Below are 26,390 nucleotides of genomic sequence, written 5' to 3'. Positions count from 1 at the left end.
TGTGGAAATGTGACTTTTGATTTGAGTTTCTAGTAACAAGGAGCCAGGTTGTGGGAAGTGGGAAAGTCTAGGTAAGCAGGTTCTGGACAGGGGGATGGGTAGAGCAAAGCCCCAGGGGAAAGGACAACTTTAGTAAATTCCAGATGTAAAAAGAGGCCAATGTGAATGGAGCCTGGTGGGTGAGGGTTATGGTGAAGAGATATGATCAACAGCAGGGGACAAATCATGGTTTAGAACAATGTCCCAACGGCCTTTTCATCCCCACTATTCAACTAGATAATCACTATCTTTTATGCCTATTGACTTCCTGCCTGAGTGATCATACAGAAGTGTTTTAAGGTTAAAAAGAAAGATTTGAACACCTCTGTTAATAGCTTTAATTCTATTCTAACGACTAGAAGATATATAGACACACACATATACATACGTAAGCACATCTGTATACGTGATTATATAAGCACACATTTATAAACATATGTAATATAAAAATATATACACATATAAACATATACACACACATACACATACACATACACATACACATACACATACACATACACAACACAGATAGACCCATACATCCAGGTGCTTTTGAACATTTGACAAGGATTCATACCAGAGAATCAGTGGCTTAGAAGTCCCAGTACAGGGGGTAAAATTGAACATCCATGATTTGGAGGTACTTTACGCCGGGAAGGCAAAGTTAGCCACAGTTGCGTGGAAACTCTCCCCCAGCTGGAGAAGCTCGGTATGTCAGCGAAACCAGAGATTCTGGACAAAAGACGCATGAATGACACGAGCAGGTACATTCTGAAAATAGCAGCGCTGGAAAATGCTAACATTAGAGACAGAGTCAATAATAACAATGAAGGCTGCCAGGATTAAGTGGATCGGTGTCACTTAAGAGACATGACCTAAATAGAGGAGAAATTCAACCCACTGTGTGGGCATGCCTATGGTATTTTGTTTGAGGAGAAACTAATCTTGTTCACTGGAATATGCTAGAAGACTCATCAAGAAGAGACCATTAGGGAAAGGGACCTACAAAGGACAGCAGAATGGTGGAAAAACAATAATGTCTGCAAGCAAAGTATAATAATACATTTGGTCTGCCTGTTCTGTGTTCTAGGAACACAGTGTTCCTAGTGTGTGGAAAGGCTACAGTGCTTCTTACTCTCCGTTATCTTTTGGAGTAAAATCTCTTTGACAAGGGGTTGAGTTCAACACAGCTGCTAATGTTAATTATGCACCTATGTGTGGCCAGCACTGCTCTGGGAAGTGTCTACTTACAGAGTAAAAACCTGAAGAGAAAAGGCATTGCGTTAACATCACCTTACCGGTGGAGTGTATCCATTTTACAAACTCTTAGAAGCAAAGCAAATAATGGAAACAAATTGACTATAGCTCAGGGTCAAACCATATGGTAAGAGCAGTAATTGCCTTGGGGTGGGTGGGAAGGGGCAATCAGGGAAGGCTATTTGAATGACCTGGGAATTGAGGTGCCCTCAAAGAAGCTGGAAGAATTTAGATAGGCGGGGAGGTAGGGGAAGGTGTTTCCGAATCATTAACAGCTCAGCAAGAGCAGTTCAATCTGATCCAACTGTGGGCCTGGAAATATTGCCTAATTATTAACCAGCAGGTGAAAGAACAGAAAATAAACCTCTGGTGTCACTGCCAGGCTTCCATCTGGCTACAGCCCCATCGGGAGGCCCTTTAAATGATGGTTCCCGGGCAATAAAAAGGCAACCTCTTTCGCTTGTCCTAAATTAGCAAAAATAATTTCAGTAACACCCAGAGTCAGCAAGGATGCTAAAACAAAAACATTTAGGCATCTCTGAATATATATTGTATATATAAATATATATTCAATATAAATTGTGAAACCCTTTTGCAAAGTAATTTTGTGATGTCTCAAGAGCAACTGAAATGGCCCTATTGTCTGTTGACTGGAAAATGATCCTGAAGAAATATTCCAAATGGGAAATAAAGAATCAGAGATACTCAACAGCGGAGTCATTCATACAGTTTGAAAACATCCCAAAGACTCCCCAACAGGGTCCTCAAAGCGATGCAAAGAGATGTGTGACGTCATTTCTCACCCATGGAGGTAGTAAAGATTCAACTGATTTAAAAATACCCACTATCGGTGTGAGTTGTAATGTGGGTTCAGCTTTTGTAGAAGACAACTTGGCACTGTCAAAACGTTAAATATACAATTCCTCTGAGTCCGTTCTAGAAACTCAGAGATGCAAATGGTCAGATAATTAAAGTGTATAACGGACTTCACTCATCCCAAGGCATCTCCTACTCTCCCGTTTTAAATTTCATAATACACAAGCCACTCGATCCTTGAAAAAAAAGGATAGTGAAATGGATATTACTGGTAGGCCCATCTTCTAACACAGAACCTAAAGGTCACAGAGATTAAGGGATTTACCCTTACTGGCACTAAGTTCAGATACCCAGCAAGGAGAAGTCAAATGTTTTACTAGTTTTCCCCAGTGAAAATGGTGGGAATTTCACCAGGCTAAGTATAGTCATCTTGTTTATGTGCAAATACCTCTTTGTTCAGGCGTGGAACTGTATTTCATGGAAGCAAACCACTAGGGTCTGGGGAAGTAATGGCTGGGCTGGCCTATTCTTTCCTGCGGGATTACAAATAACACTGCATGCACTACATTTGGAAGTGGGATGGTGGAGAGGGGAAGGAGAGAGGGTGGAGAGACAGAAATGATTTGTTGGTCCTCTGACCTAGCATGTGACCTAGCAAGAACAAGCAAAAATAACTTGTATGCAAATATAAGATGCAGCGTGAATGCTTCAAAGGAGGTGAGGACTGTGAGAGATCTATTATTCACAAGTATTGCATGTACTCGGACAGCAGGTTCAAACAGGGAAGTGAGGCATTATTATTTCACAGCAGGAGAAATAATAACTCTTGTCATTTCCAAAAGCCGTGTGAACTGCAATGGGCCTCACAATAATCCATTGATTAGCCAAAGTAAATATTTAGAATGAGTTACAGCACAAAGATAGGAAGTCAAGGTAAATAAATGAGCTTTAGACATGGAAACTTAACTCTTCAGAGGGGAGATTACTCAGAAGAGAGAAGTGGTGTCGAACCAGATGGCTGTGTCCAATGCTCTCTTCTGTGGGCACACGTAATCGTTCTCTTATTTATCGAGGAAAACGTCTGTAAAAATTCAGGAATTATATACAAAATTTTGGCAAGGACAAGACTGTGTCAATCAATAGTGTATTTCATTTTGTGTTTTAAGACCCTCCCTCTCGGTGGCTCGTTATTTGATCCTAGACCCAAGGTTCACTATTTTTTTGCACTTTAGTGTCACGACCTTTAATATGCAAAGGAAAGCTCTACCCAAATCAGGAGGTTTGGGATTCTTCCTTTACGTTCACATGACATCTCCAAAGACTTCTTCCTATCGAAGGGTCTGCTTCCAAAAGTGTATCATCGTCCCAGTTTGTCTTAAATTTTCTCTTGAGCCCATATTCCCAAGTACCTCTCAATTTACCTGCTCCCTTTCTAGACAAACATCTTCGAAGAGCTGACCCTACCAGATGTTTCTGCCTTTCATCTGTCGTTATTCTTTTCCTTCCTTTCCCCCTTTTTTCAAGGGGGTTAAGTAGTTGGTCCAAATTTAAATATGAAACAAAAATGACAAATAGTGACTCCATTAATATCATGGAGGTAGTATTACTTAGAATAATCTATTTTCTTTGTGTAGCCCTGTTTAGCTTTTCAAAGGGTCTCCCTAAGCACCATCTCACTTGATCCTTATAAGATATCATTCAATCTTTAACTCCCAGACCTGGTTTCTGCCTCCACAACTCTACCCAAATGATCTCCCTCACTATAGTCTTTTCACTTGACCTCTCAGAAGCAATCAATCTTTCTACGATGTGGCCAAGATACTGGCTCATACGATATTGCGCATTTCTGTTTTCCTTCTAATTTTCTGGCTGTTCCTTCTTTTCAAGCCCCTTATGGCTTCTTCCCAAACTTTATTTTTTATTTTTTTTAATTTAAAAAATTTAATGTTTATTTATTTTTGCGAGAGAGAGAGAGAGAACAGAACACGAGCAGGAGAGGGGCAGAGAGAGACGGAGACACAGAATCGGAAGCGGGCTCCAGGCTCTGAGCTGTCAGCACAGAGCCCGACGTGGGGCTCGAACCTGCCAACCACAAGATCATGACCTGAGTTAAAGTCGGACGCTTAACTGACTGAGTCACCCAGGCGCCCCCATCTTCTTCCTGAATTTCAAATTCAAAACCTGCTCTTACACCTGCCTCCCTGTCTTATCTTTATGCCACTTCCCTCATATACATGGTGTAGAACACAGACCATGTTCTACATGTGGACAAACACAGATACGTGTGTTTGTAGAAGTCTGGCACACAAGTGCCAGGCATGAATATCTGCCTCCTTCACATCACCACTTAGATTGCTCGCAGGAGCACAAACCCCAGACGCGTAGATCTGACTGTGATACTCCCCATATCTGCTCTTCCTGTGTGGCTCATTTCGGGAAATGCCGCCGCCATCTACCCAGCTGTGCCAAACCCGGAAACTTGCGATTCAACTTGATTCTCCCTTCTCTCTCCTTCCTCTCTCATCTAATCAGGAAGTCCTGAGGCCTCAACCTCAAAAATATGTCACAGATATGTCCTCCTCTCTTCGACCTCACTACCATCCTCCTCCTTGAAGCCACACTGGAGTCAGCGCCCAGACTTGCATTGCCCTCTTTGATGACTCCATTGTTTCCACTTCCATCCCATCTCAGGTCCATTCTCTCTTAACATTCAAATTCAACCATGGGATCCCTCTGTTGGGTGAGCGAGTGAACGTGTGACCTTCGGTTCATCTTAGAATTAAGTCCAAATTCTTTCTCAGGGCCTCAAACCCCATCTTCAAACACCTCTCACACCAGTCTCCATCCCATCCGCTAAACTGGCCCTGCAGTAGTTCTTCAAGCAAGTCAAACCCCTCCTGCCTTTAGCACCCTCTCAGACACTCTTCCTTCCCCTCTTTTCCAGAGCTGGCTCCTTCTCACCCTCAGCCATCTGAGCTGGGGTTTTGTCTCCAGAGGAAAACTTCTTCTGATTGTACTAAGATCCATGGTGGGTCCCCCCCGTGTTCTCTACCATTGTGGTATCCTACTAGTCCCTCATAGTAATTGTTACAATTTACAATATATATGTATTAAGGTGTTTATTATCTTTCTCCGCTGTCAGAGTATGACCTCCACGAGATAGAAATAACTTTAGTTCTCACAGTGAAAGGTGACCAACAAGTATGGAAGGAAAGAAGGAAAGGAATAAAGGAGAACAGAGAAAAGAGAGGGAGAAAGGAGGGAAGGAAGGAAGGGAAGAAAGAATGGATGGATGGATGGATGGATGGATGGCGGGTGGATAAACAGACCTTAAGGAAAGGATGAATGCGCATGGTCTCAAAGGGAAAAGAGAGTAACAAGAATGAGAAACGAAACAAAGAAAAGTTAAGGAGACTGATTCTAAATGTGAAGAAATGAGCGTGCTTCATTAATTTTACCAATATGTCGGTTGCCGTGTGAAATTATTAATAGGCTTTTCCTTCAAAGTACAGAGTTCTTCCAGAAAATGATAAAACTGTTAACTCTTCTGCATAAGCAGCCAAGGTTAGAGTTTAGTTGTCTTCCCTTATAACCAGTCAATTTCCTTCAATGAAAAGTATGAGGGCACTCCTAAACTTGGCATGTTCTTCGCCATGCATGGAAGGGGATAGGCAAGAGACCCTGAGGTCTTCCTCTCAAGCCTATCAAAACTGGAGGAAACAGTCAAGATACATTGTTCCGTAGAACTTAACTAGACCTTCTGCAGACCTTTATCTCCTCATCCATAAAATGAAAGATCAGGGGTAGCAGAAAGTCTCCTTCACGTTCTACTGGTGTCGGCTGTTTGGGGCGCCATGCTGGGATATAAGGACATAGCCTACTACGGTAGGAAAGAAGGCTGATAATCACGTTAGCAACGTCTGCCATGAGCACGGGAACTGTGTAAGACACACCTGCCACTGTAGAGCAAATTATTAAGGTTTAAATGAAATAGCCTATCTGAAATCTCTCAGAAAAATTACACACTAAATATCAGAATGATAGGCTACTATTCAAGACCTTTCTAACTGCCAAATCTTATTTCTACTGAGTTGGTGTTATCATCTTCCCATGTAACGGATGCCATATCATACCACATTTTTAATTATCCGTGTTTCAGTTATTTTGCCCCAAGTCTTGTTTTCAGGTTCTCGTGAACATGACGGGAATAAGCGTGGCCTTATTTACTTTTCCTTCCTAAGCATGCAGCCCAGCAGGAGGCTGTTTAAAACAGACCACTTAATTTACTCATTCAAAGAAGGACCCATCACACACTGACTTAGCAAAGCAAGGAACAGATGTTGCGCTGGCTCTTTTCCTCGGTTTGAGCACAGGCTCTGGGGAACAGCAAGAGCTTTGCAACGAGAGAGGTAGGTGAGCAAATGCACATTCCTGCATCCTTCCTCCTCTTATTTTTACGAAGTCCCCCGATTTTCTCGAAGGAACTATGAATTCACGAAGCAGATTTGGAATTACACGTAAAAACAAACAAGACCGCTCACTTAAGATCTCACATGGTCTTTGGCCCATTCCTTTACACTGACAGGAAGAGCAGATATGAAACGTCTCACATCCTTCCTGAGCTTGACTGAACTGAGACTCTCCGATTTCTAGCATCTACACTCTTGCTCAGCTTCCTGTTTGCCTTCGGTTACTGGTTATTCCGCAGATGCCACTGCTGCGTCAAAGGCCCTGACACTGGTAGGAGTATGTCTTGCCCTCTCTTGCAACTTGTTTCTTTAAAGCCTAGAAAGATTCAAGTTCCTTACGATGATTCTCCTACATGACTCGGGTGGCTACGTGTGTGATTAACTCTGCAGGTGCTCTCTGGATCCATTAAGGAACAAATACACAAACAAACAAACAAACAAACAAAAAACACCATCTCCACCAAAAAAGATCACCTTAATTATAGAGATACTCTTCCTGCGGTTCCTGTTCAAAGTTATTATCCTGCTTTATTTCCTCAAGATATTAACTGGATGCTAGTCACTTTAGCATTGCGCATATTAATGTCTCACATTCCTGATTTTTAGGGTTTTCCTGAATTACAGGATTTCAGAGCATTAAGGAACCCCAGACACCTTCCTTTGACAGTTGGGCATAGCAAGGCCCTCATAATCTGTGCGACTGGCCCATGGTCACGTGGCCACCGTGAGACAGAGCGGAGGAAGAGTAACACCAAGCCTCCAGGGCCCCGGAACTCTGTTTCCCATATGCTTCTCTTACACCGTTGTGCCCTTCCTGGTTTTCTCTGGCCAGTAAGGGCCTGTGACCCCCTGGGCTCCTTCCTCCTTCCTGCGACCCACAGCGCCTCTGGCCTGCCTCTCTCTTAGCCAAGTCCCAGTGAGGATGACATAGATATCCAGACAAGGATGAAATCATCGCCTTCCTCTATTATTTCTCTCAATTGCTTTTTTCCCCAACCCATGACTAGGCAGTATTTTCTCACAGCTGGGGATGAACAACTTCAAAAAGATGTTCTCAAATACACAGTTTCCGAGATAGAGGCCACGAAGTTTTGAAAATATAAAATGAGCATTTTTGAGTGATTGCACAGCTCATAAAAATGTCTCTGGTTAGAACCTCGTCAGCAATGATTCACTCTGTGTGAGGGTCCCCTGTGGAGGCTTTAGCTGCCTCACATTAGAGTGTTGAGGCTTATTTTTCCTGCTGAGATAGAATAAATGACTAGGAGGCATTAACTGATGGAGGTCACAAGAGTCCCATCCAGGAAGGGGAGGAATATTTCTTTAAAGACGCCCTTGTGGCTGGAAGACATAGCGAACTTGAAGACTATAGTATTTCTCCTTCCCCTTCAGAATAAAGTATCCCTTTGCCCCACAGGCATAAACTTTCCGAAGTAAAACTCCAAGGTCAAAACTGTGACTTCTGTGATAACAAGCAGATATCTCTGACGAAGAGGAAAGTGCAGTTTATTATAGCTCAAGGATATGTGTCTCAACGCCCAAGACATCTTCTTCAAGATAAAGCCTGATTTTATTTTATTCTGTTTTGTTTTATTTTTGTTTTTTTTTTTTTTTTAGAAATAAAGAGAGAGAGAGGGAGAGAGAACTCAAGTGGGGGAGAGGGGCAGTGGGGAGAGAGAGAGAAAGAGAGAGAGAATCCTAAGTAGGCTGGGTGCTCAGCACGGAGCCCATTGTGGTGCTCGATTCCACAACCCTGGGATCATGACCTAAGCTGAAATCAAGAGTCAGATGCTCAACCAACTGAGCCACCCAGGAGCCCCATCAAGATGAAGTCTGATTAAATGAGATTATGCACAGTGCTTGAGCATTGTAGATACTCAACATATGAGTTTTAAATTTGCATCTGCAGCTACCATTTAGGTACTTTTAGTCTCAGCTACTTTATAAAAACATTTTCAGTTGTAAAAACGACATTGTAGTTAAGACCACAGAAATTTAGTATCAAACAAGTTTCCCTGCTCATTTCTAGGCCAAATGGGGTATTTTCTTCTTCTCCCACCAACGTAGATCCCAAAGTCCTTCAAGGAGTTGTGTTCTCAAATTTTCATTTGTACTTTCCAGGGCCTCATGTTTCAGAAGGTCTGAAAGTGGCCCTAAAATCTACGTTTCAGGGAATAATGACACAGATGATCAGTGGAAAATACTTTGAGTAACACTCAAAGAATAATACTCAAATACTCATAGAGCTACAATTTATGGGTGTGTTCTGGGTGCCTCCACATGTCTTGTAGAGGAGAATGGTTGTCACTGCTCCTAGGACACAGGAAAATCAGGACAAGGGAACCAGTTTTTCACAGGGGCCAAATCTTCCTTTTTCAGTGCATTTCAATATGGAGTCATCCAAAGTCACTCTTTTCTCCTTCCCTGCTCCTCCCTAACTGCTGTCCAGTAAGGGGCAAGGTAGCTAACATATCTGGATCCCTACAGTATGGCCCATACTTTGTATCATCAGATGCTGGAAGCTAAAATTCTCTGATGTTGATACCATTATGTCTCTCTTTATAGACAAACAAACTCAGGGGGGTTAAATGTAATTTGCCCAAGGTGACATGGCCAAGGGAAAGAGCCTGGACTCAAACCCAAGACATCGGGCTCAAAGTCACCATCTGCCTCTTGCAGGGACAGTTCATCAGTTTGCAGGGAAAATAATTTTTCTTTTGCAAATACCATGGAAAGGGTCCCTATTTATGTTACTGGCTAATGCCCTTTTCTCCTTCACACCTTCTAACCCTTCCAACTCCCCGCTTGCCCTCATCAGCTCTTTCCATACGATCCACCCCCTTTCCAATGCTCTACCACAATCTTATAGGACTGTGTGTCCCAGCTCCCACCTGCTCTGCATTCTGTTATTCCCAAAGAGTGAATATTTAAGTTGACTCAAGCCCATCTAATCTGTGTTAACTGCTGAGTTTCTCAGTCATTTTTTTCCTTTGGGAAAACCTTCTTACTTGCCTTTAGACTGAAATGTATATAATCTCCCCATATTTATGATCATTTTTGGTTACTGACATTAGCTAGGGGCAGGTCACTTACCTGGTCTTATCCATAGCAGTCTACTTTATATTACCAAGCTATTCCTGGTTAAATGTTAGTACCAATTCCAGATCACCAGACCATAAGTCCTAAACTCATGAGGCTTAATGGAAATCTCTGGATTTATTATTATTTTTTATGTTTATTTATTTTAAGAGGGAGAAAGAGGATGTGCACATGAGTAGGGGAGGGGCAGAGAGAGAGAGGGAGAGAGAATCCCAAGTAGGCTCCGTGCTGTCAGCACAGAGCCCATCACCAGGCTTGATCTCACCAACTGTGAGATCATGACCTGAACTGAAATTGAGAGTTGGACACTTAGCCAACTAAGCCACACAGGTGCCCTGGAAATCTCTGGATTTTAAGTACCATGAAAAATGATGTGCATAAAAATTAAATAATTGCTATTTTAAAGTTTTAATGTGATACAAAAAAATCTCTATGATTCCTCCTCCTCCTCCCCCCCCCCCCCAACGATATATTTCCGCCTAAGATATTTGTAAGTGTAAAGAGAGTGCTGGCCTGAGACAAAAATCTAGGAAATCTTGCTTCAGTGATTTTTCTCCAAATTCTGATATAGTGGAAACAGCTTAGGTGGATAGACCTGTATTTCAATTCCAGCACTACCTCCCTCTAAGTGAATAACATGGGGTAAGTTAATTAACATCACCCAAGCTCAGTTCCCTTATCTATGAAATGGGGTTAATAATATTTAGCTAGCAGAGGATTAAATGAAGCTAGATGTTTACTGAATTTGGTACATATTAGGTGTTCAGGAATTGGTGGGTTTATTACCACCTTTTTCAGCATCCCTACAAAAGTCATTCATATCATAGCCAGAGATTTATGCTGTTTATGTCCCTAGGGCATGCGTGTGCGCACACGCGCACGCGCACACACACACACACACACACACACACACACACACTTTAAAAAGACTTTGTCTGAAAACTTCTGTTTCCAGCCAGGAAGAAGTAACAGCGATAGAATTTATTCTCCTGCTTGAAGCAACTTGAAAGTCAGACAAAATATATGAAATGACAGTTTTTGGGCAATGGACAACATCAAGTACAGAACAATGATTATTGAGAGAAGGGAGACAGGTACAGTAAAAGCTATGATTGTCCCCGTCTACTGTCTAGAAAGTTTCCAGGATTTAACTCAAGCACGAGAAACCCAAACAGAGGCAGAGGTATACCTTAGTTTCAGTGTTTGGGAGGCCAAGGCAGCTGGAAATTATAGGGAAGAGCACTGCAGAGAAAGGCCCTAACCAGAAAGATAGCTCTGAAAATCTTCAGAATGTTCCCTTCAAGTCTTTGGCTGAGTATTGATCAGGTCTGCGAAGGAGGTTCCAAGACTGAGGCAAAAACTGTGGGTAAGGAGCAGGTGGAACTGATTCTGAGGCTCACAAAAGGGCTGAGAACAGATCCAGTCTCTAGTAGCCAGAGAGGATAACTCTTAATATACCAGAGTAGTGTTTCTAGAAGTATCTTGCCTCAGAAGTGGCATAAATTGTCTTTAGTCTATCTGAAGACTGCTCCGGACCCACCTACCTAGGCGAAAAAGCAAGCCTTGAAAGGATGAAAGTATTTCTAAGGAACTTAATGGCATCTCAGAACAAATGTCCAAAATATTTAAGGAAATTAAAAAAAAAAATCCAGCACCTAACAAGGTAAAATTTACAATGTCTGGCATCCAACGAAAAATTACTAGGCATGCAAAGAAGCAGGAAAATATGATCTATCATGAGGACCAACAGAAAGACACTTAGAAAGATCACAGACAACAGAATTAGTACATAAGTGCACTAAAACAGCTATCATATACTCCATCCATATGTACAAGAAGGTCAATGAAAGCATAAGCATGATAAGGAGAGATGGGGAAGATACATTTTTTTTTTTAAAAAAAGAAGAAGAGAATAATCTGGAAAGATGATGCCCAATTACTCGAAAAATAAATCACAGATGTCAAATAAGGGGCTGATGGTCGTGGCTACCCTTCATCTCTAACCATGATTAAAAACATAAAAGCTATACTTTAGAACAGTCTAAGGACCAGGTAAAAGTAACTTTTCCAAAATGTATACATCTTTATGTGGTTATTTATATAAATGAATCCACCCAGACATGCATTCCACTACATGGTTACTGAGCACCCATCTCTGTATTTGATGATAGAGGAAAGACAAAGATGAAACATACGATTCTTGCCCATATAAATGTATAGCCTAGCACAGTCTATTAGATAAACGATAGCCTAGTTATATAAGTGCACAGTGTAATATATCTACCACTCAACAACATGGTGTGTAACACACAGTAAATGATAAGGCCCAGCCCAATAAAAGGAAACAAGGCGTAAATGAGAAGTCACTACACAATGATTCCATACTTACAAATAAAAGGGTTTGACATTAACTGAAAACAAAAATGCAATATATGCTAATGTGCCTGTATGTGTGTATGTGTGTGCACGCTGGATAGGAACATACAAATTAATTTTAATACAGGAATTTAACTGTTTGATCTTTCTTCCTGATTCCAGCTGCATTAGAATGTCTACTATGGGGGCAGGAGACAATCCGTTTTCCATTATGGAATGCAAATATTTCCCTTTAGCTCATGTTGCCGTTAAAGATACGAAAGCATCTCTATTCTAGGGGAAGAAAAGGAAACCAAGAAAATTAGGGAATGTGTGTGTTTGTGATGTATATGCACATCTTCATGTTGTATATTTGCATGTAATATGCATATAGTTACTATACCTATGCATATGTAAATACAGACAGTTCTTTAAAAATATTTTTCTCTAATTTTAGTCTAGAGGGTAAGAAAGTGACCAGTGTAGTTCAAAAGGCTGGTTGAGTTAGTTGGGTAGCACGTATACCAGGGTATGACAGACCAAATAAGGACTAAGCTAATCAAGAGATGGAAACTAGTATAAAATCAAAAAAATATATATTTGTTGTGGCATAGACAGGAAGAACAGAATTACACATTCATAATTCGGAAAAAGTCAATCTACAAAGCGAGTGGATTTATGTGCTTCATTGCATGGGGGAGAAAAATGACTACACTTCAAATGACTAGATCATGTTAGGCAAGCATTTGAAAAGGACTTTCATTTCAAGGCATCTCTAGTCAACAAAGATACACGTTGTTGTCACTTGTGGAGAGTGATTTGAGGACAAGCCTTGATTCGTTTTAAGCGATACTAATTACCTTATATAGCACACAGCACAGGAAGAAGCAAATATTTTTTGGAAACAATTTGCTACAAATTCGCTCATCTCCAGAAATACCGTAGACACACACGTCATGTACCGAGCACCGGGATGAGAGCCCTAGGACGGATGACAGCCATGTTTCCCCTCAGCACTTGAGGCACCCCTCAATGCCTGGCGGGTGGGAGGTGCTCGGTACTCTGGCCCCAAGTGCGTATATCCAGGCCGTCTACTTCATTCATCTCTTTCTGGACTTCCAGCAGTCTTTTGGATGTATGCCCACACACATCCCATTTTCATCTCCTTGCAAGAGCCAAGCTCCTCTTGCCCCAGGCCTTTGCACGGGGCATTTTATATAAACTTTTAGAATTCTCTCAGCTTCCCGGATTCCCCTTTTCTTCCCTCCTGCTACCTGGGAAGCTCGAATTCATCTTTGGGCCCTTAGCCTAAATATTCTTTGGAGGGACTTTTCTGAATAGCCGCTAATGCCTCCAAGCGAAGTTGGGCTCCCAATCCCTCTTACTGTAACACCCCACTGTTGTTGTCGTGAAACAGGCATTTACGCATCTGCTTCTTTAAAAAATATGAATGCTCCACAGGAATGTCGCCTGTCTATCATATAAACTGCTGTTTCTCTAGGGCCTTGTAAAATGTGTTGTACATTTTGAGCCTTCTGCAATACGGTAGGGGAATGAGGGGACATACCAATGTACTGTTCTAATGTCCTGGGGAAGAGAGGGTAGATAACTGTGGAATGTGCAACTGAGCTGTCAGGAATACATGTAATCGGGTACATAAATTGTGAAATCTAAGTCGAGGGCCCTCTTTGTTTTCTGATGTTTGATAATGAGAAATCTTCCGGCAAGATGGAAAATAAAAACAAAAGAAGACTCTGAGCATCATCGTTTAGAGAGCCTCGCTATTACACGCCAGGCTATCTGTATCCCCTTAATCATGCCCGTGTCAGGGAGTGCCGCCAGTAATGTGTGAAGGGACGAAAGAAAGGAAGTTTGCTGGCTTGAGTATTATTCTCCTCTTTTTTAAAAAAAATTTTTTTTAACTTTATTTTTGAGAGAGAGAGAGAGAGAGACAGAGCGTGAGCAGGGGAGGAACAGAGAGAGAAGGAGACCAGAATCCGAAGCAGGCTTCAGGCTCCGAACTGTTAGCACAGAGCCCGACGCGGGGCTTGAACCCACGAACTGCGAGATCACGACCTGAGCCAAAATTGGACGCTTAACCGACTGAGCCACCCAGCCGCCCCAAGTGTTAGCCTCATCTTAAAAACAAGTATGTAGGACGGTTTATCAACAGAAAGACCATCTGAGTGTCTCTGTAAACTGATGAGATGGTTTCAGGAATAGATTCTTAGATGACATTTTTTAAACCTCTGACTACCTCTCTAACTGCAAACCTTGGAGCCCACCAATGGATACGAATCCCGTGGGTCAAAAGAGAGGAAACAGAGGAAGTAGATACTTGGAGACTCAGTTGTAGGTTAGACCGATACCTGCATGAGCAGCTGAGGGCTTATGCATAATTTCACAGCAAAAGTATGACTGGGGGAGAAAGGAGTCAATGACCGTCCTTGTCCTATGACTGCCAAAGCCACATCCCTGTCTCCCCTTCTGTCATTAGCTCTAGACCCTCAGATCTAACTGCTCACCACACTTCATTTCCATGGGTTCTTCAAACTCAACACATGCAAAAAGAATCTTGCCATCTTCTGCAACCTGTTCTCTTCCAGCCTTCTGCGTCTCAGCACATGACCGTACCATTTTACACGATTTCCCAAACTGGAATCACTGCTGATGACTCCCCTAACATTCTGAGGACTCAGTCATCAATTCCTATTGTTTCTAGAATCAAATGTCTCATGGGTCCCTTCACTTCTCTCCATCTCCGCTTCCATGATTATTATTGTCATTATTACCTTGCATCTGCGTAACTGCTACGGTCCTTTGACCTCCCTGCCACCAACCATTCCACACTCCATCCATTCTCTCTAGGACTTACAATAGTTCTCCGTTAAAATGCAACTTTAATCGCACTAGTCCCTGCTTACCACTCTTCGGTGACATCCTATAGCACCCTTTATCTCCTCATGGCAGAGCCACTCATCATGTTGATTTCTATTAGCTTATTCACTCTTCTCTGTTTCTCCCGCTAGGCGCTGAAAGGTCTCTGTCTCCCTATTCCCAGCATTTGGCACAATGTCTGGATCAATAAATCCCAGTTAAGAGCAATGCTCCAGGAGATGAAAGGATTTAACACATGCCTCCTCATATCTGGGCATATTAAAGAGGATCAAGGTGTTCCTGGGAGGATTAACCAACCCAAGAAGGAAAGCGGAAAAAATATTCTGAGCCAGCAGAGAGGAATTAAAGCGAGTGGAAGCATCAGCGAATGGAAGAGGGGAAAGAGAGGACTGTAGCCCAACCTGGCCTCCCCATGAGTTTTAAAGTTGATCTCTTCTCCGAGTGGCAGTAACAGAAGCAGTGACGGTGAACTCAGAGCTTTTAAAGAAGAAACAGGTGCGAGCCAAGGGACAATCCGTGTTCACAGATACTTGTAAGAGGGAAGAAGTCTTTTACGGGCTCTAAGTTAATCCCTTATGATAAGGCGTGTGGCGCTGTCTTGGACAAAGTCTTTCCATAGCTAATAGGGACGTGCGATGCCTTTTCAGAACACGTATTTGAGATAACACAAATGGCATGTCAAGCCATTTGGGGTAAAAGATATCTACCAATCAAAGTCAACGACAGCTAAGGAGAGATACGCAGATGGGCTTTCTTTTGATAAACTGTCCTACGTACTTGTTTTTAAGAGGACAATAATACTCAAGCCAGCAAACTTCCTTTCTTTAGTCCCTTCACGTGTTACTGGTGGCACTCCCTGACACGGGCATGATTTAAGGGGATACAGACAGCCTGGCGTGTAATAGCGAGGCTCTCTAAACGATGATGCTCAGAGTCTTCTTTTGTTTTCGTTTTCCATCGTGTTGGAAGATTTTGAGATCAGGAAATAAAATTTCAAGAAGTTTAGAGAAAAGTAAGCTAGAAGCTCATGGCCAGAGAATACCCAGGAAATATGACCAACCCCCACGTAGTCCTGGGCAAGAAACTTAAAAACTGGGGACTCGGCTGCTGAGTTTTCAACTCTTCCAACTGATGATCATAACTTTGGAAAAGAAGCTGGGATATATAGGAAGGGAGCAGCTGGTCACACAGATGGTGTCAAAGCTCATGATCTGATATTCCGGATTTGGGCTGATGACACCCATGGCGGGGGCTCCTGGAAAGTGACAACACGGATCAGAGAAAACTGGGAAGAAGGCTTTAGGCAAACTCTTGACCACGAGGGAATTATTTGGAAACCGAGGTTAGGTAGTAACACTATTCAGTGAAAACACAACCCAAGCCGTGTGCCAGGTCATAGACAGGGTATCATAAACAGCATGGAGAGATGGATGGTAGTGGAAAAGGATGTCCCCAGCTGACGGCAGAAATCTGGTTTACATGGCTATTCTGGTGTCTCACGAGATGCCAAGAGATTTTTTTTTTTTAAGCTAAATTAAGTTTGGGGAAGCCCGCATGCTACATACTACTCTTTGAAAGTATACACTGGATATGAGCATAGTAAAGACTTTGAAGAAACTCACAAAGAAAGCAACCTACGTGTTTTATTTTATTTTAAGTTTATTTATTTTGAGAGGGAGAGGGGTGAAGAGGCAGAGACAGGGGAAAGGGCAGAGAGAGAGAATCCCAAGCAGGCTCCGCAGGGCCTGCACGGAGCCCAACGTGGGGTGGGGCTTGACCTCGGGGACTGTGAGATCATGACCTGAGCCTAAACCAAGAGTTCAATGCTCAACTGACTGAGCCACCCAGGTGCTCTGCAACCCACCTGTTTTCATTTTTTTTAATGTTTATTCAATTTTTTTTTTGAGAGAGAGAGAGACAGAGTGTGAGTGGGGGAGGGGCAAAGAGAGAGTGAAAGGGAGACACAGAATCTGAAGAAGGCTCCAGGCTCCAAGTTGTCAGCACAGAGCCCGACACAGGGCTCAAACCAATGAACCATGAGATCATGACCTGAGCCGAAGTCTGATACTTAAATGACTGAACCGCAATCAACCTATTTTAAACCCACAGTTTGCCTTGGCTATTAGGCCACATAAATACTTACATGACATCCACTTTACCTAACAACCCCAGGGCACTGGTGTTCTAACAGATCAGTTTAGAAAACCTAGATCTATATCAATGCACAAAGTGTTGAAATGCACAAAATTAAAAGTTCCACAAAACTAAAAGGAGGAGGAATAAAATAAACATGAAACAATAATATAAGGAGGTAAATATTATGCTATAGATAAACCAAGACATTGAAGTATGGGATTTAGGGCTGGAGTAAAACACCGTAATGGTATATTTTAGATAAAAGAAACTGATTCAATACGATGATCTTAAGCAGCACATGACAGGAAGAAGGTAGCCAGGCAAGTTCATGAGCATGGGGCTGGAATCATGGTGGGAACATGGGGGGGACGGTAGAGGGGAAGAAAATGGAAGAGCTGTAACTGTGGAAGCCACAATAACACATCAGAAAGGTGCAATGGGACAGTGGTGGGTGATCTGATTTCCCGGGAAAACTTTCTGATAAAAGCAGAGGATGTGAAAAATGTGTGCCTTCCTTCCTTTGCTGATAATTTTAATCTCTCAATAAACAGAAGTACTGGTGGAGAATGGGATTGGGTGTCAGTTCAGTTTTAACAAACATGGGAAGAGTAGTTGGTCATTTAGAAATATCAGAAACTTTGGGAGAAGGCCAAGTGCTTGTAAAATCCAGCCTCTCCATAATCCTGTCAGAGACATTTTAGAGGGGATTTCTTGGAAGGAAGGCTACACTAAATAATCTTTAAGCCCCTTCTGAGACAGTAAAGACTGCCTCTCACATTCCACAGGCACCCCGAAGAATTCCAGAGGCGGCTGCATGTGAACTGAGCAGGAAACAGCCGTCTGTGACTGCCTTGAAAGAAACAAAGCATTACCCATGCAGTCCCGTAAAAAGAGCATAAGAGATGTCATATAAATACTCCATGGAGCTGGAAGGACTGAGACAATGTGGTGCTGGAATAAAGATAGATCAGGGGTACAGAACAGATACTTCAAACATGGGATAGAAATATGCATAAGGATGGAATGTTTGATAAAAGATAAGAAAGATAGAAAGGTAAAAAAGATAAAAGTAAGCCAACGGAGGCCCCGAAAACTGGGAATACGTATCAACTTCTACGGTGGGACAAGCCTTTTCGTATTTAGAAATGGAATAAAGAACTCATAAAGGAAAAGTTAAACATATTTTTTTAATTTTTTTTTAACGTTTATCTATTTTTGGGACAGAGAGAGACAGAGCATGAACAGGGGAGGGGCAGAGAGAGAGGGAGACACAGAATCGGAAACAGGCTCCAGGCTCTGAGCCATCAGCCCAGAGCCTGACGCGGGGCTCGAACTCACGGACCGTGAGATCGTGACCTGAGCTGAAGTCGGACGCTTAACCGACTGTGCCACCCAGGCGCCCCAAACATATATTTTTTTTAAAAAAAAACAACATTAAGAGGCAAAAAAAAAAAACCAGACTATATAAGTGTTTTTAGGAAATATGAATTCCAAAGATTAAAATGCTTAATAATAAATAACCAAATGTAAACCAAAAAGGTTTGAGCTCTGTGTGATAAATGGATACAGTATGAAAGTAATCTATTTGCAAAAGAGGAAATACTAATAACAGAGGAGGTAAATAATTTACAAAGGGTAGATATAAAAAAAAATGAGGGCAAAATCTTAGGATGCCATCTTTACATATCAAATTAGCAAATGAATATTAAATACATACGCATATTTTGGAAATTAATCGCCCAGCATTTAACAAGAAACTTTCAAATGTTCATTTCTTGTGATCTGCTAGTTTTACATACAGGAGTCTATCCAAGGACAGTAATTCTAATTGCTGAAAAGCTCTATGCGTGGAAATGGTTCACATAATATTACCTGTTTTAAAAAATGAGCAAAAAAGGAAGGAAGGAATAAGAGTTAATAGTTAATGAATGCTTTCTACGTGTAGGTGCTATGTGGTTATCGCATGTAAACTATCATATTAAAATCTCGCAACAGTCCCATGAACTAGACATAATCACCATTTTACAAAAAAAGGTAACATGCTTCTCTATGTGCTTAAAGACATTAAATTCTCCAAACAAACTTGCCTTCTAAGAGTGAAACAATGGAAACAGCCTAAATGTAAACACTAGGCTGGTTAAATAAATTGGAGGTTTGTTTTCAGCGGATTATTTACACTTCTTACATATAAAACAATACAATGGAAAAACTAATTTAGGACAAGGTGTTAATAAAAATACACAATAGAGTATTTAATGTGATGAAAATGTTTCCGTGGAAAAAAGACTGGAAGAAACTGCAGGCACACTAAGTGAATAAAACAGAACGCGACCCTGAGAAAGTGCCAACAAACGGGGTCAGCGGGAGCCCCGAGGAACCACGTGAAGTACAGTTCACCTGGCAGAATGCAGAAATGACAAAGGGACACCCAGGAAGACCCTGAGAGGTTCGAAAACCGTTGAAGCAGTCTGGCTAGTACAGGAGATAGAGAACGTAATGCAGGGCAGATACGGTAAATCTTCTATAACGAGCAGGGGCTGTAATTCTTTTCATGGTAAGTTGCCGGGAAAATCATAAATTGGTCATGGTTAAAATGTCACAAGACTCAAAATCATAAAGAAAAAATAATGAATTATTGAGGTTGTGGCTTACTCTGGAAGTTACACAACATTTTCTGACACAAGTGGGAGGTGGAGACAAGAGCAATTTCTGCTAAATAAGCATTTCAATTAGGCAGTTGGGAAAATTTGGGTGGAAAAATGCAAATCTTTACTCTCGAGTTAGTAGATGGAAGTATCTGCCTGGGTAAGCTTTCGGGAAAAGGGGTCTGGATCAACGCATGTTCAGACCATAGAAAATGTCACTACTTGGCCAAAATGAACAAAGCAGGAGACTATAGATGCTGGAGAGGATGTAGAGAAACGGGAACCCTCTTGCACTATTGGTGGGAATGCAAATTGGTGCAGCCGCTCTGGAATACAGTGTGGAGGTTCCTCAGAAAATTAAAAATAGACCTACCCTATGACCCAGCAGTAGCACTGCTAGGAATTTACCCAAGGGATACAGGAGTACTGATGCATAGGGGCACTTGTACCCCAATGTTTATAGCAGCACTCTCAACAATAGCCAAATTGTGGAAAGAGCCTAAATGTCCATCAACTGATGAATGGATAAAGAAATTGTGGTTTATATACACAATGGAGTACTACGTGGCAATGAGAAAGAACGAAATATGGTCCTTTGTAGCCACGTGGATGGAACTGGAGAGTGTTATGCTAAGTGAAATAAGCCATACAGAGAAAGACAGATACCATATGGTTTCACTCTTATGTGGATCCTGAGAAACTTAACAGAAACCCATGGGGGAGGGGAAGGAAAAAAAAAGAGGTTAGAGTGGGAGAGAGCCAAAGCGTAAGAGACTCTTAAAAACTGAGAACAAACTGAGGGTTGATGGGGGGTGGGAGGGAGGGGAGGGTGGGTGATGGGTATTGAGGAGGGCACCTTTTGGGATGAGCACTGGGTTGTTGTATGGAAACCAATTTGACAATAAATTTCGTATGTTGAAAACAAAATTTCAAAAATGCAAAGAAAGCATGTGACAAAAAAAAAAAAAAAGAAAATGTCACTGCTGCACATATATACACAGCACGCACCAGACTAATCCTCAACTCAACGCGAGTTTTATACTTTGGAGAATTTCATAAATATCCTAAGAATACTGTTTTGTAACTCAGGATCTGACTCTCTTTTTTCTGTCTCCCACTTGTCGCTGTCTCCTGTCTTCTCCCCTGTTCTTTCTTGTTATATTAAAAAAAAAAAACCCATACGTATATATTCACATATATGTACGTGTGCATGTACATATATATATATATATATATATATGTACAGGTACACACACACATAAAACTTACTGTAACTAGTTTAGAATTTCCTATCTATGGCCACTATTGAAAAACAATAAAAACAACAACAAAAACAAACAAATGCTTGGTCACCTCAGCACAAAAGACACAGGTTTGTGGGGGCGGAAACTACCTCTCCAATGGGGGCTGCTTTCTACTTGGTGCATACCATCTACCCTCATCTGACTTGACGGGCAAAAGTGAATTGTTCCTCTGACGTAACAATGACCATAACATAATAACTGACTGTCACCTCTTCATTGGAAATTCTGGGAGGGCAGGGACCATGCCTGGTTTGTTTATAGCTGGAGCACCCACACCAGGACAGTAACTCAATAAATGTTTGTTGAATGAACGAAGGAGCGAATGAGTGGATACTGCAAGTTTTATGTATCTTTCTGGACAGCCCAAGTCCTACTCTTCTGAGAATATCCTCTCTTAGAGCCCCAGTGATTGACCCTTCTGGAAATTACTACATTATTGGCCCGTGTTACCACTTCGCACCTGATTCTACACATTATTCTAATCGCTGGGTTTTGTTGTTGTTGTTGTTGCTGTGCTTTGCAATTTAGGGAGACATGGTCCTCAGAAACACTTATGTATGTATATATCTGTTCTCTTCCCCGGAGTATTTGTTCCACAGCACACGGAAAGTCCTCAATAAAGATGTATTAAATTAAATGATGAAATCTTTTAAACGGCCTTCTACTTGGGGACATTTCTAAACATTTTCCCTATTGAATGCATCGTATTGTGATTCCAAAGAGTGACGGGAAAAATGTGGACTAGTGTCCGTTGAGTTGAATTTCTAGTTCTGCCACCGCAGTGCTGGAAAAGCCACCTGAATGCTGGCCCTCTGTTTCCCCGTCTTTGAAATGTGAACATTCGTAAGCAAACAAACAATATCCACCTGCCTCAAAAAGACGACTGTGGAATCAGATGGCATATTGTAGGTGAAGGAGTTTTGCAAATTACAAAGCAAACGTTAGCTCTTCTGTTTAGCAATTTAAAACATGAAATTGATATCGCAATGCCACCGATGATATATACTACACATGGCTTTTTCTGAGAATAGCTGGCGGGCAGGAGAGCAAGGTGACGAGGAAAAGAATCTCAAGCACAACCTGCCAGACAAATCCCAGTCATAAACATGCCCCATGTTGACTATGCTCGACACTTGCGTGTGGGTAGATTACTGGACACCTGTCACCAACACCCTTTGGTACTGCTGCGAAGTACCTTGAAATCCAAGCTTACCAGACACAAGCTGCTGTCCAGGCAACCCCACGGGAACCATGCCCAAGTTATTCATGGCGGTGGCCCAGGCTGTGGGATCGGTCACGGACATGTTGAGCTGGGTTGTGTCTATCGCTATACTCCCCAAACCATCAGCTGCTGCGGGGAAAAACAAACTGTGACTTCCAGTCAACAGGCAAAAGTGTTTGTTTTAAAGGAGATCACATTGCTAGAGATGCGAGACTTCACTTAGCACATTCCCCAACCACGCGAAAATAAAGCACTGTAATCTACAGCAATGTTTTCTCCAGACGTAAACATAAAGGGTTTCCAAATACATTCTGGGAGGAAACTTAATGACATGTAGTTTGTGTTACACACAGCATGCCATTAAGGAAGCACTCCTGGAAAAAAATGGAGGAACTGCTTCTTTCTCTTAGTGAGACAACGTGAGTTAAGTTCTAAGGTGGAGAGGCAGAACAGGACCACTCCTTTGGTAAGGGAAAAAAAAAGTCAATTGGTTCAGTAAACTAAAAATAAATGCCATCATCTATTTCTGAGTAGAATTTTGGAGCAGGCACACCTTCCAGCTATTTAACAGAATTTTTAAAAACAGTCGCCAAGCAGCGACTCAGTTCGGTCCTAACTGAATTTATCAGGGTTACCTTGTAACATACTCTTTCCTTTCTAAGCTTTTTGTATCATTCCATTATGGAAATGCAGGTGTCTGCTTAAGATGACTCTTCCAAAATATTTCTTATAAGTTCAGACTTTCGTCAAAACCAAATAAACAAATAAATAACATTAAAAACAAAGAGCACAGGGCCAGAAAAAAAAAAAAAAAACAACTCAGCAAAACATGTGAAATTTGACTTAATGAGTTTTGATGTATGCTAGTCCCATGGCCCCATTTCTTTAAGGATCCCAGGTTCCCGGTTCAATGCCTATTTTCACGGCCGGGCAAGCTCTTCCCCTAAGAACTCACAACGCCTTGTTTGTGTCCTGGGCGGGCCACTGACATTTACCTGCAGCCATCATCTGAGGAAGCTGCTGGGGACACCGGCTGATGCTTTCCACGCCACCTGCATCTACGACTGAACTATGAGCATCCTTGGGGGCAGGTGCGCTCTGATGGCTGAGTGCAGGTTCCCCACGGAGGTCATCGGATTCTGCAAAAGGGGAGAGGAGGGTGGTGAGAGATCACGACAGTTAGCCGAGGGAGCCTTTGAGGAAAACACTGTTGTCTGGGCAAAAACCAATGAACAACAAAGGACAACTTCCAGTCACAGACTGAGACTCAGGGAGGGGCCGCTTCCTGAGCCCCAGGCGGCCCAGCCGGTCCCTGCCTAGGTTTGCCCTGGGTGCGCTGGGCGGGCCAGCTGTCAGCTCACCTAGAGCCACGCTGCCTGAATAAGCAAGCAGCCCCTTGTGCAAGTGGCCAGGGCCTTCCTTGCCTCCTACTGAACAGACTTCACAGACGGGGCTTATCAGCCCCGGCACAGCCTCTTCCACTCACTACACATCAATGGAGAGGGCAGACTCGGGGCTAAATATGATTTTCTTTAAGTTAAAAAATTAATTGATGTTGTTATTTTGGAAGACGGTCGTCTGTGAAATGTATTCGGTGGGGGGGGGGGGGGGGGGTGGAAATGGAGGGCAGAGGAAGAGAAAAGCCAGGAGCTATTCTCCGTGAAGTTGGTAAAGGAGTGCGCCCAGATTACAATAGCCAGCAGAGGCAGAGGGAAAGAATAGTGCGCCTCTCATAAAAGAAGATGGAGAGGATGTTGGGGCAGCAAAGAGACACAGTTGTTTCTTTCATTTCTATGAAGATAAATTGAACAGGCCACAGTTTGTTGGGTCTGGGTTTTCCCTAGCCTCACAGCGCACACGCATGCGCGTGCACGCACACACGCACACACGCACACACACATACATCTATATGCATGTATTTTTGTTAAACTTTGCAAAGCACTCTTCTAGTAAAAACAAATAATAAAGCATTAAATAAAGCTGCAAAGGGAAGGGTCCCTCTATAGCCCGCTATTTATAAAATAACCTTCCCCCCCATCCTTAAAAATGCAAAAACATAGCATTCATACATACAGTGTTTTTCATGCACACGTATTTTAAGTGCACAGTCAGCAGTTCAAAACTGAAAGGCCAAACATACCGCTTACGTGTGGGATCTGCGAAGTTTGAATTTTAAGTGGATTTGATGTAATAGTTTAATTATTTCTTTTTATTTAGGTATAAACTTAGACGTTTTTCTAACCCATGTTTTTGCTATTGGGTATTTTAGAATTAGATGCGATGGTCTGTTTGTGTGTGTCTAGTTCACACTTTATAAGTTTAGTTCAAATGGAAGCTCAGATTTCAGTATTTCAAGGAGTAGGTGGGTGATAGCAAATTGTTTCCATAGTCTCCACAAACACCTAGCCCTCGACCGGAGGGGCACATGAGATGGTGGGGAATATTTTCCAATAGCTTGTTGGCAGATGATACATCATCATTCAATAGAAAACGATTCCAACTTTGAGAGCAAACTGCACTCAAGACAAATGCTTTATACCTTGCAATGAAACTCACCTACCCATGGGGCGCCTGGGCAATTCAGTCAGTTTAAGTGTCCGACTTTGGCTCAAGTCATGATCTTGCAATTCATGGGTTTGAGCCCCCCACATGGGGTTCTGTGCTGCCAGCTCAGAGCCTGGAGCCTGCTTCGGATTCTGTGTCTCCCTCTCTCTCTGCCCTTCCCCCACTCATGCTCTGTTTCTCTCTCAAAAATGAACACACATTAAAAAATTAAAAAAAAAAACCCAAAAACTCTACTACCCAAATGAATTGAGACCTTGTTCACTTGTGGTGAATCAATTATTCACCATGGCAATGGATGCCATCAGACAACGTTCTCACCATAGAAAATGAACTCAGTAACAAATACATAACAGATCTAAATGTCTGCCCTTTGGCTACCCACACACCAGCTATATTTCTATGATGAAACCTCACAGCACTTTCCCCTGTCTACCTCCAACCAGTTCAGATCACCACAGCAGAGTCCGGCTAGACTGTTCATTCTTTTGCTCAAATGGCCATGGAGTCGAGTTGTTTCAGATCGTTGCAAGGTCACCATTTGTCTTACTTATCTCCCTAAATGAAGTTTAGTTGGCTGGCTTCCTGCCAGCTTGGGTTCTCTCCAAATGGGCATTAATCACAACTTTCTGTCCAATGAGTCTGCAGTTCTGGAATATTACATCAAAGAACATCCCTTTACTTTGTAGGCTTTACAACTGGTATCTGACCTGCCATGTTTCCCCTTGCCTTTTTGCAACAGTATTTTAGGGATGCCGTTAGCTTTCCATGGCTCTATAACTGTCTGTTCCAAAGGTAGTTTTCTCCTCAGTGATTATAGTGTCACATGGGGACATCAAACGTCCCAGGGGCCCATAGTGCCCACCCACACTTTCATGCCCATCCTAAACTAATGCTGTTCCATTGGGAACAGTAATGAACTGTTACTGTGTCATACAACAAATAAAAAACAAACAAAAAAAGTCATTGCTTTGTTGGCAAGATGTAAGATGTAAACCTGAATTTATCCCCTAATGAGACTCTGTGACACTTAATTTATTACATGCCTTCAATCAACCAACCAATGGTTTCAATGTCATACAACTTCATGTAGCTGCCATGTACCTAGAATGGTGACTCCAAAGTAAGTTGTATCACCTCTTAGGCGTTTCCAAGAGTCTCAAGGAAGCCAGGCAATTTTTTAAAAAAATGTAAATTTCCTTGATGCTTGGAAGAAAGATGATATTTTAAATTAATTACTACCTAGTAATTTATGAATGGTTGCAAGAGTAATTTTTATACTCTCCTAACATCTATCGTTCTTATTGAATACCTGCCTCTTTACATGACTCAAAGCCATAATGCCTAATTTATCATTCAAATCCATTTCTCTGCCTTAGTCTTCTTATTTCTAAACTATAGAAAAGATTGATCATGTTAATGGTGTTTACTTACACGCAGAGATGTGGGGAGTTAAAAAATTATAGCTAATAAAGCACTTGGAATATAGTAGATGCTAATTATTATTATTTTATTTGGAAGTGTAGTGTTTCTATGAAGGTACCCTGGGATCTCAGTGTTCTACGGGATAATTATGTAATTAATTCTA

The 26,390-nt window shown here is 42.0% G+C and overlaps 1 protein-coding gene across 16 annotated transcripts in view; it reads right to left on the bottom strand.

Annotated features, from left to right (window-relative positions):
- Nucleotides 1-26,390, bottom strand: part of ENOX1 (ecto-NOX disulfide-thiol exchanger 1) — a 579,959-nt gene that overhangs the window by 210,518 nt on the left and 343,051 nt on the right. For 14 of the 16 annotated variants that reach the window (XM_023251799.2, XM_023251828.2, XM_023251820.2 and 11 more), the window contains 2 exons: nt 23,236-23,379; nt 22,232-22,369 (listed from right to left, as the gene is read on the bottom strand). In XM_023251799.2, coding sequence (XP_023107567.1) covers nt 22,232-22,369; nt 23,236-23,379 — 282 coding nt within the window. The remainder of the gene's footprint in view (nt 1-22,231; nt 22,370-23,235; nt 23,380-26,390) is intronic. The other 2 variants (XM_023251815.2, XM_045053403.1) reach the window with 2 other exon arrangements.

Source organism: Felis catus, chromosome A1 (genome assembly GCF_018350175.1).
Source record: "Felis catus isolate Fca126 chromosome A1, F.catus_Fca126_mat1.0, whole genome shotgun sequence".
Classification (NCBI taxonomy): domain Eukaryota; kingdom Metazoa; phylum Chordata; class Mammalia; order Carnivora; family Felidae; genus Felis; species Felis catus.
The sequence above is the reverse complement of the archived record's forward strand: the minus strand, read 5'-3'. Positions and strand labels throughout refer to the sequence as shown.